The sequence below is a fragment of the Schistocerca cancellata genome, chromosome 2, assembly GCF_023864275.1.
Source record: "Schistocerca cancellata isolate TAMUIC-IGC-003103 chromosome 2, iqSchCanc2.1, whole genome shotgun sequence".
Lineage (NCBI taxonomy): Eukaryota > Metazoa > Arthropoda > Insecta > Orthoptera > Acrididae > Schistocerca > Schistocerca cancellata.
In genome coordinates this window covers 371,032,795-371,049,411 of record NC_064627.1, presented here as the reverse complement: position 1 = coordinate 371,049,411, position 16,617 = coordinate 371,032,795, and the positions used below count along the sequence as shown (strand labels likewise).

The 16,617-nt window shown below is 39.8% G+C and overlaps 1 protein-coding gene across 2 annotated transcripts in view; it reads left to right on the top strand.

Moving 5' to 3' along the window:
• The window catches only part of LOC126161767 (ATP-binding cassette sub-family A member 7-like), a 601,933-nt gene that overhangs the window by 159,816 nt on the left and 425,500 nt on the right, over window positions 1–16,617 (top strand). For both annotated transcript variants that reach the window (XM_049917824.1, XM_049917823.1), the window contains exon 14: window positions 14,629–14,786. In XM_049917824.1, the coding sequence (XP_049773781.1) occupies window positions 14,629–14,786 (158 nt within the window). The remainder of the gene's footprint in view (window positions 1–14,628; window positions 14,787–16,617) is intronic.

The window sequence follows — 16,617 nt, the reverse complement described above, 5'->3', positions numbered from 1 at the left end:
CCGGAGTAGACAACATTCCATTGAAACTACTGATGGCCTTGGGAGAGCCAGTCCTGACAAAACTCTACCATCTGGTGAGCAAGATGTATGAGACAGGTGAAATACCCTTAGACTTCAAGAAGAATATAATAATTCCAATCCCAAAGAAAGCAGGTGTTGACAGATGTGAAAATTACCGAACAATCAGTTTAATAAGCCACAGCTGCAAAATACTAACACGAATTCTTTACAGACGAATGGAAAAACTAGTAGAAGCCAACCTCGGGGAAGATCAGTTTGGATTCCGTAGAAATACTGGAACACGTGAGGCAATACTGACCTTACGACTTATCTTAGAAGAAAGATTAAGGAAAGGCAAACCTACGTTTCTAGCATTTTTAGACTTAGAGAAAGCTTTTGACAATGTTGACTGGAATACTCTCTTTCAAATTCTGAAGGTGGCAGGGGTAAAATACAGGGAGCGAAAGGCTATTTACAATTTGTACAGAAACCAGATGGCAGTTATAAGAGTCGAGGGACATGAAAGGGAAGCAGCAGTGGGGAAGGGAGTAAGGCGGGTTTGTAGCCTCTCCCCGATGTTATTCAATCTGTATATTGAGCAAGCAGTAAAGGAAACAAAAGAAAAATTCGGGGTAGGTATTAAAATCCATGGAGAAGAAATAAAAACTTTGAGGTTTGCCGATGACATTGTAATTCTGTCAGAGACAGCAAAGGACTTGGAAGAGCAGTTGAACGGAATGGATGGTCTCTTGAAGGGAGGATATAAGATGAACATCAACAAAAGCAAAACGAGGATAATGGAATGTAGTGGAATTAAGTCGGGTGATGCTGAGGGAATTAGATTAGGAAATGAGACACTTAAAGTAGTAAAGGAGTTTTGCTGTTTGGGGAGCAAAATAACTGATGATGGTCGAAGTAGAGAGGATATAAAATGTAGACTGGCAATGGCAAGGAAAGCGTTTCTGAAGAAGAGAAATTTGTTAACATCGAGTATAGATTTAAGTGTCAGGAAGTCATTTCTGAAAGTATTTGTATGGAGTGTAGCCATGTATGGAAGTGAAACATGGCCGATAAATAGTTTGGACAAGAAGAGAATAGAAGCTTTCGAAATGTGGTGCTACAGAAGAATGCTGAAGATTAGATGGGTAGATCACATAACTAATGAGGAAGTATTGAATAGGATTGGGGAGAAGAGAAGTTTGTGGCACAACTTGACCAGAAGAAGGGATCGGTTGGTAGAACATGTTCTGAGGCATCAAGGGATCACCAATTTAGTATTGGAGGGCAGCGTGGAGGGTAAAAATCGTAGGGGGAGACCAAGAGATGAATACACTAAGCAGATTCTGAAGGATGTAGGTTGCAGTAGGTACTGGGTGATGAAGAAGCTTGCACAGGATAGAGTAGCATGGAGAGCTGCATCAAACCAGTCTCAGGGCTGAAGTCCACAACAACAACAACAACAACATAGATGCCATCAGTTTCATTTCAGGGTTGCAGTTAGAAACATTGAAATCAGACATAAGTAGCAATTGTGTGTGGCATCCTGTGGGAGGAGGGCCACATAATCAATTTGTTGAATACTTTGGTGTCCAGCTATTCATAAAAGTTACTAAAGTTCCATACCTTTGTAACTCAGGCATTATGTTCATATGATGATGATGATGATGATGATGATGATGTTGTTGTTATGTTGTTTGCCTGTCTGTGTGTATTCCTGAGTTGTTGAGAGCCAGTTGTTGTTGTTGTGGAGGTCTTCAGTCCAAGGATTGATTTGAAGCAGTTTTCCATACTAGTCTGTCCTGTGCAAGTCTGTCATGATCACCCTCTACAATTTTTACCCTCACTCCCCCCTACCTCCCCCCCCCCACCGTCTCCCCCTCCCTTGCCCCTCTCCACCTACCCCTCCCTTGCCCCTCTCCACCTACCCCTCCCTTGCCCCTCTCCCTCTCCTCCTGCCCTTCTCCACCTCCACCTCCACTGTCCCCTCCCCTGCCCCTCTCCCCCTCCCCCTGCCCCTCTCCCCCTCCCCCTGCCCCTCTCCCCCTCCCCCTGCCCCTCTCCCCCTCCCCCTGCCCCTCTCCCCCCCTACCCCTCTCCCCCTCCTCCTGCCCCTCTCCCCCACCCCTGCCCCTCTCCTCGCCCCTGCCCCTCTCCCCCTCCCCTGCCCCTCTCCCCCTCCCCCTGCCCGTCTCCCCCTCCCCTGCCCCTCTCCCCCTCCCCAAGCCCCTCACCCCTCCCCCTGCCCCTCCCCCTGCCCCACTCCCCCTGCCCCCCTCCCCCTGCCCCCCTCCCCCTGCCCCTCTCACCCTGCCCCTCTCCCCCTCCCCCTGCCCATCTCCCCCTCCCCCTGCCCCTCTCACCCTCGCCCTGCACCCCTCGCCCCTCCCCCTGCCCCTCTCCCCCTCGCCTCTCCCCTGCCCCTCTCCCCCTCGCCCCTCCCCTGCCCATCTCCCCCTTGCCCCTCCCCCTGCCCCTCTCCCCTTCGCCCCTCCCCCTGCCCCTCTCCCCCTCGCCCCTCCCCTGCCCCTCTCCCCCTCGCCCCTCCCCTGCCCCTCTCCCCCTCGCCCCTCCCCCAGCCACTCTCCCCCTCACCCCTCTCCCTGCCCCTCTCCCCCTCGCCCTTCCCCCTGCCCCTCTCCCCCTCGCCCCTCCCCCTGCCCCTCTCCCCCTCTCCCTGCCCCTCTCCCCCTCGCCCCTCGCCCTGCCCCTCTCCCCCTCGCCCCTCGCCCTGCCCCTCTCCCTCATAACTGTGCTTCTGCTCTTTCGGAAAGAATGATGGAAACGTCCTCAGTTTTATATATTGACCAACAATATTACTTCTCTCAACATCAGTCTGTTTAAGCTTCTTTATCCGTTGAGAAAACTGTCATCAGATATGTATGTTACAATTGTATCACGGATGTTTTGATACAAATATCATGTACAATGAGAATATGTTTTGACAAGCAAAAGACCAAGAATGTAAAATGGAATGAATGTTCTAAAAGTCTTTTGTTCTTCTTCTGTGACATCACTACTGTTGTCGTTGTTGTTGTTGTTGTTGTTGTTGTTCTGAGCACCATTCTTCAATGCCCATAACACACCTTCAATCCGTGACATCTAAGAACAAGCAGCCCACAGCAGGTGGAGACCCTGGACTCATTGTCCCATGTTGTAGATACCGTATTTACTCGAATCTAAGCCGCACTCGAATCTAAGCCGCGCCTGAAAAATGAGACTCGAAATAAAGGAAAAAAAATGTCCCGAATCTAAGCCGCACCTGAAATTTGAGACTCAAAATTCAAGGGGAGAGTAAAGTTTTAGGCCGCACCTCCAAATCGAAACAAAGTTGGTCCATTGTAATATGAGACACAATTTAGGTCGAATGAATGACGATACAGCTACAGTAGTTTGGTTCGAGTGGTAAGCTTAGCAGTTAAGCTTTACCAGGTAGCCATTGCAATGCGTCAGGCGCTCCGTCCGTATTTATATGGGTACCCTTCCTTTTTCACGTGCTTCGTCTGGTTTGAATCGATTGCTTATTTTGCTTTGATCTAATAAGTGCCGTTTTCTTTGTTATAGGTGTTTACGTCACTCTAAACTGAAAATGCATTACTGTACTGTGTCATGCATTGTTTGTCGCATTCTGATAGTGCGTGTTTTACGGCCTATCGCCGCTCGCGGCATGGCTTGCTTTTGTGCGCGCTACCGCCGCTTACAATTTTTAAAAAAAAAAAAAAAAAAAAAAAAAAAAAAAAAAAAGAGAGAGAGAGAGAGAGTAATCGTCTCATTAGCGAAACAATGGCAAGAGACTGCTATTTGTTGTTACTTACACTGTTGCTTTCTTTGATAATGATCAACAAGAACCAAATAATAGACTGCGTATGATAGAACATGTTCTGAACGAGAGTTAGGCGAAAATGTTTCTCCATTTGAAAATCTTTGCGGCCGCTCCTTAAAGTACATCAAATTCTGCACAGAAATTAGTCGTCTTAGAATTAAAAATCTAGTCAGTTGCCGTGCTTCATTTCTGACAGTATCACAATTAGGCATAAGAATAATACGAATATAAACATGACATGATATGTATATTCTTCCGCGTTTGCTGTTGTCTCACTCTACTTTCGTAGTTTATTAGGCAGGCAGGATTTAAATGAGATAGCAGCAAACACGAAAGAATACATGACAAAATGTTTGATATTCGTATCATTCTTATGGTGAAGAGAATACTGCATGTGATTCACATTTCATCAGGTTCCTATTAACAACAATCTCTTCTCACAGGTAGGAAAAAATTCAGAAAGTAGAGTTGGCCATATTGACAAACATCCCAAACAGTCTTGCATGTCGGATTTTCGTAGTACATTGAAATTCTGCTACATTCGAAGATGAACAATACGGAATTTGTATTTACTTCATTGGATAATGAATGAACGTGCAGTGGTCGAAACTCGGGGTGGAGAAAAAAAAGCTCATCTTCCACTTTTTTTTTTTTTTTAATTTATTTACTGACGCGGAGGTTTTGGCGCCAGTATTTATCTTTGTGCCTACTAAGCATGCCTGTGTAGCGCTACATATATTCGACGGCAGAAGTTAGTTGTGACGGCACCTACCAACATTTTTCAGAACTTCCACGTGCTTTGCACTCGATTCTAAGCCGCAGGCGGCTTTTTGGATTACAAAAACCGGAAAAAAAGTGCGGCTTAGATTCGAGTAAATACGGTAAGCTGCGCCCATGTACCCTGCATGTAATAATAAACCATTTCTCCAACAAAATGCTGCATGAAAACTTAACTGGTCATAAAATATAAGATGTTGTGATTATCTTTCACCATTTAGAAGGATCAAGAGTGTAACTCTACATTTTTCCTAAAATGACATGTTACACCTCACATCTCACCACAGAGATGAAAGATGTTGTGAAAGTTACTTTCTTTAAATAACTAATAACAACTTTTAATTCTTTTCATTTCATTTAACAGAGCAAATAAATGTTGGTGCATTTTACCTAAAAATACTAAAATATTTTCAACCAAAAAGAAAAAATTCCATTAGAATAGAAAAGAAAAGAACAAAAGCATAGCTCTCCTTTTAGTTAACAACTTCTGTTGATCTCTGTTCCTCTCTCCAGTTTTATGACTGGCTCTACAGAGCACATATATATGGTTAACCTTACTGTAACCTCCATTAATTTTAGTATTTCTTTCATAAGTTTTATTTTATTTATATTTGGGGCTTATTGTTAATTATTTGTAAGAAATTCTACATTCCTTTACAACTCGTGGTAATATGAATCATTTGTCTTCACGTATTTAAATAATCAATAGGTACCAATTGGACTTGGTAAACTAATTGTTCCAGCAGTCCTGTTGCAATGCACTAGAGTACACATATAAAAAAATTAAGTAATCTTTGTTTTAGCTCTCCACCTCAAATTATCTGCTGCTGCTTTATGCTCAATGAGGTAATTACCAAATTGATGGTGTGATTTACCCTAGCTTGTACATAGCCATTTTTATTTTTTATTTTTTTTTTAACAAACCTTGCTCCATCATATCCGAGGAGGTACTTGCTCTGACATGTGCTCTTTACATTCTTGCATGTATGGTCACATCTCCCGTCTTCCTGTACTAATTTTGAGAACTCTTCGCAAATGGGAAACAAAATTAACTAATGTTTCTTACCTCTGTAAGAACTGTGTAGACATAGTCGTCTGTAGGATGATACTTCTCAACCATTTACATTCATTACAGTGCTAGTGTTCCCCTCAGAATCTATCTCCTTAACATGGTGTAAGTCCTCCCTTTCCTGGGTCTACATAACTCAGAACCTGGCGGTCATCAATCAGCCAAATCTCCTGAGAGTCTGAATCATTTTTTTCCCTCATATCAATGTTATATAAACCTTTCTCCTGACCGTCCTGAGATTTGCAATACGCAAAGCTGTAGTAATGGAGTGCCAAACATTTCATATGGTCCATAGTAACCTGTAAAGAACTTATTGGTTTCTTTCTTCAAATTTGACAGTAAATAAATAAATCTCTCGTAAGGCTAATATGCCTCAGATAAGAAAATAAAATTACAAATGTGTAAAGTCATGAACTTAATAAAACTCTTTCCAGTTTTACCACCAGTTATATTAGGAATATCACATTTGCAAGGATTACATGTGCCCTCAGCATAAAATAACAAACCGCCATCCGGGTTTCGAGAATAGGTATGTTTTAAATCTTTACCTCCAATCAACGCCTTAAACGACATACTTCCTACTAGTCAGAGCATTACCTCTACAAAATGTAGAATGTCTGTGATTACACAGAATCTACTACTTGCTAACCTTCCTTTCACAGACGGTGATTCACATAACAGCTTATGTAATATGTATACGTGGTTTATACCTACCCGTGCATATCTATGAATGTTACAATAGTCGTACACTTTAGTACACTCACTAGGACACCTCATATTGATATTCACTGACTGTGTGTTAAATGCAGATATAAAATAAATACAAGTATTTTCTGACTGGTGTAACATATCAGATAGGGTTTCGACTGATTTGTGCCCCGAAACTAGTAAGAGGGTAGAAGTAGGTTGTGCACTAATAATTATATTTGAATCCTTAGTCTACTCTAATATGTTCAACATCAAATGTCTTCCGAGTTGGAATATGTTGTCATTGTAAAAATAACTGTTAATTGAGTGACTGCATGTCATTTCTTCAAAAACGGTGCTTCTGCTCTTGCTAGCAGACTACTTCTCCTTTGCAGTGTCTTCAGTTCTAGAGGCTGGAAGAAAGCTGGAATCCTTCTCAGTTTTACCTAATGACCAACAATATTCCTTCTTTCAACACCAATGTATTTAAGCTTCTTTAACCAATGTTCAAATTGTCATCAGATATGTATATTAGAATTGTATCACAAATATTTGAGTACAAATATGCTCTACAATGAGAATACATTTTGACAAGTAAGATGACGAAGAACATAAGACTGAATGAATGTTTTAAAACTTCTCTTGTTCTTCTATGACAACACTATTGTCAACACTATTGTCCACAGCAGGTGGACATGCTAAACTCATTGTCTCATGTTGCAGATGTGCTGCGCCCATGTACCTTGCATTACCTGCTCATCACAGTAAACCGTTTCTCTTATCATATGCTGCACAAAAACTTAACTACTAATAAAAACAGTTATTATATGTCACAATCATCTTTCATCATTTAGGAGAACCGAGGGTGTAAGTCATCATTTTTCCTAAAATGTTGTGTTACACCTCATATGGTACCTTCTGATCACCTTGATACCCAGTAACAAACTTGCTCATCTCTCTTTTACCAAGGTAGGATGTGCCAACAGCTACATGGCACATATATCAATGCCCTACCAGCCACATCAAAATTTTGTTTGGATGGCCTATTCTAATGGTTTTATGTGATGACCTAAAGAAAGAAGCCAGTGGATTTTTAACTCCCATACAATCTATTTTGTGGGCTACCCATTTCGGAGTCCTTCAGTAACAAAATGGCAGACTACATATTTATTTTGATTTGAAGTCATCTGAATGCTAACAGCACCTCTTTTATTTCATGTCTTGAGGAACTGATGGCAAAACTGGCAGTTGGCCGTAACCTTTCCAAAACTGACTTTGCAGACACGGGTCTGAAACTTCTGGTGGATCTGAAATTGTATGCTATGATGGTCATTAACATGCCATATGGACTCAGATCAATACAGACTCAGATGTCACAGGTGAATAAAAACCTTCAGAACCACTAGCAACATTGAAAGCTGTGGCTGTGAGATCTTATTTTCTGTACAACAGCCAGTATTATGATTAGACAAACAACATTACAAAGGGAGCCCATTAACTGTTGTGAATCTCTTCACAGAGAATTTGAAGATATTTCTGTAGACATGATGCTGTTAAAGCATAGATCTTTCTTTCGATATGTTGATACTAAATTTATCACTTGGCCCGATGGTTGTGAGAAGCTTGACGAGTTCTTGGAACATCTCAACAACATTAACAGTAACTAGTTGATCTTCAGGCCTCTGACAGAATTCTAGCAACTACCGAACATGTCTCAGAACACCTGGGGTCTAGAAGATATGTGGTGAGTGTAGTGTCTTATATTGGACAAACAGTATGCATTGTAAAACAAGGCAGGAAGAAGCATGAGAAGTTTTATCATGTATTTATCATGTACACTACCCCAAGAAATCCATTTTAGCTTAGCATGCTTTAGAAAATGGTTACTAGTCAAATTTGATAAAGCCTTTGTTGTGGCTCACACTATTGGCTACTGTGACTGTGTAATTGAAGAAGCCATTGGCATAAAAATCACAGATAACACAAGTTTATAGAGAAGGTGGCCTGCAGCTCAGTGTGGTGTGGGATCAAGCAGTTGCATAGTTGAAGTGAGCATGCTGAACCCTTGAGTCAATGTATGCCCATATATGATGATACCATGAGCACCACTGATGCCACAGCCTGCAGCTAATGTGTATAAGGGCATACCAGCAGTCCACTGGCAGTCATACCACTTAATAATGGCCAAGGAGTGCTTGGCTAAAAGCTCATGTAATTTTAATTTCTTGACACTGCTGAAAATTTGAGAACTTATTATTCAATGTTACCACTCTGAGACTCTGCATTCTTACATCATTTGATATGATTGATATTGGTGGACACAGAAGTGTTGTGATTGTAAATGAACCACGTAATAGTTTCATATGAGCTGCATTAGTAACTGTAACATATGGAGTACTATTAATTGCTAATATGTGAGATTTTCCAGTAAGAATAGGGTTGTGTCTCCTTTCCCATCAATCTGATCTTCTTAAATTATGTTGTATTCGAGAATCAAAAATTATAGGAGTTAAGGTTGGACCATGTACCTGCAATTGCCTAATTGGATGAATGGTGTGCATCACTTGAAACTGGCTTCCTCTGTTAGATCTCATTGATAGTGCATACCATTTGACAGCTGGAAATCTTATTCATTGACTTAGAATTATCTGTATAATTCTGAAGTATTACAGCTCTAACATAGTTACAAATGCTGTCTGTCTGGGCTTGGGCATTATTTGGACCCAGAGTGTTATCCCTAATCTGCTCTAGACACAATTGTTATGGTACAGTTGGGTATCTTGTCTCCCGTCTGACTAGGAAATATGTTTTGGATAGTCAGAGACAGTGGAAATTGTGATGCCTCATAAGTTATGTTAGAGACATATCTGTCTCTTCCTTGCAATCTATTCCTAACAGTAGTTCATGGTGCTTTCAAATATACACCTCTGCCATTGCTTGCAGTACACATAAAAGCAAGCTGTGGTGACTGTACTGCTGTAAACTGTTGTTGGTTTTGTATATCTGGCATGACAGATTTGATTTGGATACTGATCATGATGCTCATAGTGGGCAAGCAATACTGTATGCATGATATGTCTATAGCAAAATGCTTACCATTGCAGCTTGAACATTTAACACAGGGGTTGTTAGAAGACTCAACTGCATGAAAACTACCACATTTGGAATACCTGCTTTAACTCTTGCATTGTTTACTAATGTCTTCAAAGTGGAGGTACTTGAAACTCTACTTCATAATGGGAATATATTAATTTCCGTGCAGCTGACATTACCTAAGTGCCACCAGTGCTGGTATCTCATTCCATGAATAATAACAGAGGTTGGTAAGTCTGAAGTGTCATATGAAAGCAAGTTATGCCTTAAGTTCAATAACAAGGGTTTAACTGTTATAAGCAACCCTCCTGGTAAATTTTTTGATGCTGGCAGCACGTTCCACAGTTTTAATTTCATCAACAGCCTTGCTTTTGATTGGAAGCTTTTCAGGCACCATATTAGGGGTGTCATGGAAATTACACAATATTCCAATGAGGCAGCTGTTCATCATCTTCAGGTGCTGCTGAGTGGAGCTACAGGGGATCGTTAATTTATATGTTGGTTTGCTAGAAAATTGCAGACATGAGGAGGTGGGGCAATAACTTTGTCACTAGTTCTTGACATCCAGAGCTTCCTGCCAAGAGAAATGAACCGTGGACTCCAAATGTGTAGTGCTGGAGAATCCAGTTGCAAGCAGTGCATCCCAGCATATACATATGTCAGCGTTGGTGCCTGGCATAGCTGTCATGGCTTCAAACCCACATTGGTTTGAGCTTGTTAAATGAATTTCTGTGTGGCTGACAATGTCTTACTGCCACCAATGCTGGTTCTCACTCTGTTTTATGCTGAAATCCTGGATTTCTGTTCATTAATTAATTTGCTATACTTATTTTCACCAGTTCTCGAAAGGCAGAATAACAGTAGTTCAAGGCAGAGGAGAGGATGTAGGTCTCTCTGTACTTAGCACCATGTTCAATATCGAGAAAGTTCCTACCGTTTTTCCAGCAGGGTGTTCTGGATGTCATTTTCCCATGCGATGCTGCATGGTCCTGTCTCCTGGTGCTTGCAGTTTACTACTAAACCAACAGATAAATTGTTGACCCACTACAGCTCTCTACAATCACATCTGAAGGTGATGAACATCTGCCTTGATGAAATATTATGCATTGTCCATGCTACTTATGACACAGTATTCAAGTAGTTATTATATCTGGAAAACCTCAAAGAGCAAAAGTTCCACTTTTATCAAAATTTTGTATGGCTCCTTGGGAGGGAGCCAAATGCTTGGGAATATAGGTATTAATTTTTTTTTTATTTTATTTTTTTTTTTTCCCCTGCCACATGCTTGAATTTACAATTATATTTTCGCTTATAGTTGAGTTCAGTTGTGTTTGTATCTTGTATTGTGTTCCTCCCATTATTCAAAATGTTAACAATATTGCCCGTGAATGATGATGTTGAGTCATAAAATAGTTTCCCCAATAACCACAGTGTGAAGGTTTTTAGTCTCTCATCCTTTCCTTTCACAAACACCTTAAACTGCTCAAGGTCCCTGTTAGAAAATGCATTTTTGAACAATTTTACTGGATCAGTACCAGCTCTGGAGTTAAGTGCACTGTCCACCATCATGTTGTGATTATAGGGTGAGATATTGCTGAGGACAGTTTATGAGCCCTCTTATACCACCAAGTTTTTGGATTTTTTGCTACAATGGCCAACAAACTCTTCATTCTGACACTTTTGGCACTGCCGTTCTTGGCTTGGAATGGTCATGGTTTCCTTAGTATCTCATAAAGTGACATTGTTTTATCTAATGCATTCCTGTTGGTTGACAACCTTACAGGTTTTGTATAATTCTTCTGCTAGACAAGTTTGGAGAGTTACTATGATCAACTGTCATGGTAGTTTAGATGAGTTCAAAGAGAGTTGGAGTCCAGTTTTAAAGTTTCCACCTTTCCATACATCCCACAAGACATGGTGGCTTGGTGATGGAATGGAAACACTAAGTTAATGATGTAGTATCATGAAAACTTGTCTTATGAATGCCACAGTGGCACTTAGAGAGACAAGACCACATACATTCTGCAATTTGAAGGAGACTTGCCAACAGATCATGCTCACAAATAATCACACTTGACAACTTATTGAATTCATCTAAATAACTGCAAACAATTGAGTAGTGATCTTCAACAGCAACTTCTATACAATGTCTGTTACTAAGCCACTTATCAAAGGTGTTAACTTACAAAGTGAGACCTTGATTTAAATATATTACATGTATACTGTTAAACTTGTTAAGGGAGACAAAAACTTAATAGTCATGGGTGACTGGAATTCGACAGTAGGAAAAGGAAGAGAAGGAACGTAGTAGGTGAATATGGATTGGGCTTAAGAAATGAAAGAGGAAGCCCCCTGGTGGAATTTTGCACAAAGCACAACTTAATCATAGATTATATAATGGTAAGACAGAGATTTAGGAATGAGGTTTTAAATTGTAAGACATTTCCAGGGGCAGATGTGGACTCTGAACTGTAAATTAAAACTGAAGAAACTGCAAAAAGGTGGGAATTTAAGGAGATGGGACCTGGATAAACTGAAAGAACCAGAGGTTGTACAGAGTTTCAGGGAGAGCATAAGGGAGCAATTGACAAGAATGGGGGAAAGAAATACAGTAGAAGAAGAATGGGTAGCTTTGAGGGATGAAGTAGTGAAGGCAGCAGAGGATCAAGTAGGTAAAAAGATGAGGGCTAGTAGAAATCCATGGGTAACAGAAGAAATATTGAATTTAATTGATGAAAGGAGAAAATATAAAAATGCAGTAAATGAAGCAGGCAAAAAGGAATACAAACGTCTCAAAAATGAGATCGACAAGAAGTGCAAAATGGCTAAGCAGGCATGGCTAAAGGACAAATGTAAGGATGTGGAGGCTTATCTCACTAGGGGTAAGATAGATGCTGCCTACAAGAAAATTAAAGAGACCTTTGGAGAAAAGAGAACCGCTTGTATGAATATCAAGAGCTCAGATGGAAACCCAGTTCTAAGCAAAGAAGGGAAAGCAGAAAAGTGGAAGGAGTATATAGAGGGTCTATACAAGGGCGATGTACTTGAGGGCAATGTTATAGAAATGGAAGAGGATGTAGATGAAGATGAAGTGGGAGATTTCATACTGTGTGAAGAGTTTGATAGAGCACTGAAAGACCTAAGTCGAAACAAGGCCCCAGGAGTAGACAACATTCCATTAGAACTACTGACACCCTTAGGAGAACCAGTCCTGACAGAACTCTACCATCTGGTGAGCAAAATGTATGAGACAGGCGAAATACCCTCAGACTTCAAGAAGAATATAATAATTCCAATCCCAAAGAAAGCAGGTGTTGACAGATGTGGAAATTACTGAACTGTCAGTTTAATAAGTCCCAGCTGGAAAATACTAATGCAGATTCTTTACAGACGAATGGAAAAACTGGTAGAAGCCGACCTCGGGGAAGATCAGTTTGGATTCCGTAGAAATATGGGAACATGTGAGGCAATACTGACCCTACGACGTATTTTAGAACCTAGATTAAGAAAAGGCAAACCTACGTTTCTAGCATTTGTAGACTTAGAGAAAGCTTTTGACAATGTTGACTGGAATACTCTCTTTCAAATTCTGAAGGTGGCAGGTGTAAAATACAGGGAGTGAAAGGCTATTTACAATTTGTACAGAAACCAGATGGCAATTATAAGAGTCGAGGGACATGAAAGGGAAGCACTGGTTGGAAAAGGAGTGAGACAGGGTTGTAGCCTCTCCCCGATGTTGTTCAATTTGTATATTGAGCAAGCAGTAAAAGAAACAAAAGAAAAATTTGGAGTAGGTATTAAAATCCATAGACTAGAAATAAAAACTTTAAGGTTCACCGATGACATTGTAATTCTGTCAGAGACAGCAAAGGACTTGGAAGAGCAGTTGAACGGAATGGACAGTGTCTTGAAAGGAGGATATAAGATGAACATCAACAAAAGCAAAATGAGGATAATGGAATGTAGTCGAATTAAGTTGGGTGATGCTGAGGGAATTAGATTAGGAAATGAGACACTTAAAGTAGTAAAGGAGTTTTGCTATTTGGGGAGCAAAATAACTGATCATGGTCGAAGTAGAGACGATATAAATTGTAGACTGGCAATGGCAAAGAAAGCGTTTCTGAAGAAGAGAAATTTGTTAACATCAAGTATAGATTTGTCAGGAAGTCGTTTCTGAAAGCATTTGTATGGAGTGTAGCCATGTATGGAAGTGAAACATGGACGATAAATAGTTTGGACAAAAAGAGAATATAAGCTTTCGAAATGTGGTGCTACAGAAGAATGCTGAAGATTAGATGGATAGATCACATAACTAATGAGGAGGTATTGAATAGAATTGGGGAGAAGAGGAGTTTGTGGCACTACTTGACTAGAAGAAGGGATCAGTTGGTAGGACATGTTCTGAGGCATCAAGGGATCACCAATTTAGTATTGGAGGGCAGAGTGGAGGCTAAAGATCGTTGAGGGAGACCAAGTGATGAATACACTAAGCAGATTCAGAAGGATGTAGGCTGCAGGACGTACTGCTCTCTCTCTCTCTCTCTCTCTCTCTCTCTCTCTCTCTCTCTCTCTCTCTCTCTCTCTCTCTGTGTGTGTGTGTGTGTGTGTGTGTGTGTGTGTGATAGAGAGAGAGAGAGAGAGTGGGTGGGGGGGGAGAGGCGGGGGGGGGGGGGGGGAATATATTGGTGCTGCCACTCTAGCTGCAATTTCAGCTCGGGTAATAATTGGTTACTGTCAAAGTTGAGGATATTTTAAAGAATATCCTCCAGCTCCAGAGATATGCCTGAATTAGACTCTTCTTATGTATACTGCATGTAAAATTACTTGGTATAAATCATATGATTAGTTTGTTTACTTAATATTTTAGTGAATAGAGAACTAAACACACACACACACACACACACACACACACACAAGTTACCTCTCTTATACCACCCTACAGTGGTATAGAACAATATATGTAAAATGGCATAAGTGCAGTCTGTTTTGTGATAATCAGGTTTATTATCTAAAAGACTTTGTGATCAATGAGAGGAAAAAAAGTTGATAACATACTCTTTCATGTACAAAATGCGTGTGCTAGGTTTGTCCCTCTGTATTATTTAAGTTTGATTCATTATGAGAATTCCTATTGTTGTGTTAAATTTGTGATGTTAAAGACTAATTTATTTGAAAATTACAGTGTTTTGAAACACACAAAATTGAAGGATTTGACAGTGAAGAATCAGCTGCTGTAAGAGGAATGGAATTAGTTAACAAACAGAAACTTTGGGCCTTGGTGAGCTTCCTAGAACTGGACTCAAATTTTTCTTTACCTACATTTGTGAAATACAAAATCAGGTATGTTAAATCATGGTCACTATTTCTTTTTGTGATTCACTTGAACATCTTAAAAATAAATTTTCCTAAAATATAGTTTTTTTCGGTAAATGAATCTAGCTTCACAATAAATTGAAATCTATATTGGTCCTCTTTTATCATTTGAAAATAATATCCAATGATTGTAATATCAATGAAATTGTGCAGATCATACAAATACCTGAGTGTAACGATTTGTGGGCATATGAAATGGAATGATCATATTGCCTCAGTCATTGGTAAAGTAAGTTCATTGTTGGAACGGTAAGGAACTGCAGTCAGTTTACAAAGGAGACTGCATATAAAACACTCATGCAATCCATTCTGGAATGTTACTCAAGAGTGTGGGACCTATACTAAATAGGACTAACGGGGGATATTGAATACGTAGGGGCAGCACAATTGGTCGCATATTTATTCTACCCACAGGTAGTGGGTAGGTAGACTTGAAGGTAGATGCAAAATATCCCATGACAATCTAATTAGAAAATTTCTAGAACCAACTTTAACTGATGAATCAAGGAATATATTACTCCTTCTTACATGTCGCTACCATAAAGATTCAGAAGACCAGATTAGGCTAATTACAGTGTGCACAGAGGGATTTAAGCAGTTATTCTTCCCATGCTCCATATGGTAATGCAAAAGTAAAAAGCCCTAATAACTGGTACAATGGGATGTACCCTCTGCCATGCATTTGACAGTGGTTTGTAGAGTAAGGATATAGATGTAGATATACATACCTCATTTTATATCTGTCTTGTGATTTCTTTTTGGCACCGCCCTTATTTCCAAGTTATTTAGTTCTTCAGTAACTGCAGTGCTACTCTTTTATGCTTGCAGTAATGTCATTGTGCTATCAGTGTTGGTATTATACAGTAACACAACACTATGTCTCTACTTCCTCCAACTTTTTTATTACTTATAACAAGTTCATGACTTATACTAAAAAAAATGATTTTAAGTACTTTTTTTATTTATTTTATTGTAGGTTCCATTGATCCCAATAATATTAGAGTTGTTCGTGTTTTTACAATATTTACAATCATGAAAATTGTATAAAATTTGCAATAATGGATACAATAAGGTGCAATAATACAAATTCATGACAGCACTCATATCAACTAATGTTATATCATAATACAATGAAATAAATAAGGTACATACAACAAGACATCAGAATTACCATTAATGCATACATTACAAGATATTCATATTAGTAATATTTCAACACACATAAAAGCAATGTATCTTTTAAGACAAAAATATTTTATGTTAATACTTGCACTAAAGGGACATACCAGTTATACAACAACAAAACTACACATATGCACACTCATTTGTGCTAAAACATTCACAAATCGCGTAGAATGAGTTTTATGGCAAGTACTCTTTCAGTACGCTCTTTTAATTTTAATTTATCAAGAGCAAGACTTTTCATGTCCATAAATAGAACATTAAAAATTTTCATGCTTGAGCAGTTTAATCCTTTCTGCAATGAAATTTGTCTTGATATTATGAAACTCTTGTTTTGACTTCATATTGTGACCAGGATATGCACTATTTGATTTGAAAAGACAATGGTTTTTGTTAATGAAACATGCAAGGGAGAATATGTACTGAGATGTTATTGTAAAAACCTGTTGCTTCTGTAACAGATATCTGGAAGAGTGTTTTGGCTGAACTCCAGTCATAATGTGTGTAATTCTCTTCTCAACAGTGAAGTGCGTGGGAGGGGGGGGAGGGGGGGGGGGAAGTGAATTCCTCAGGCTGTTCACCCCAAAAAAACGAGGTAATAAGATAACAATGTGAT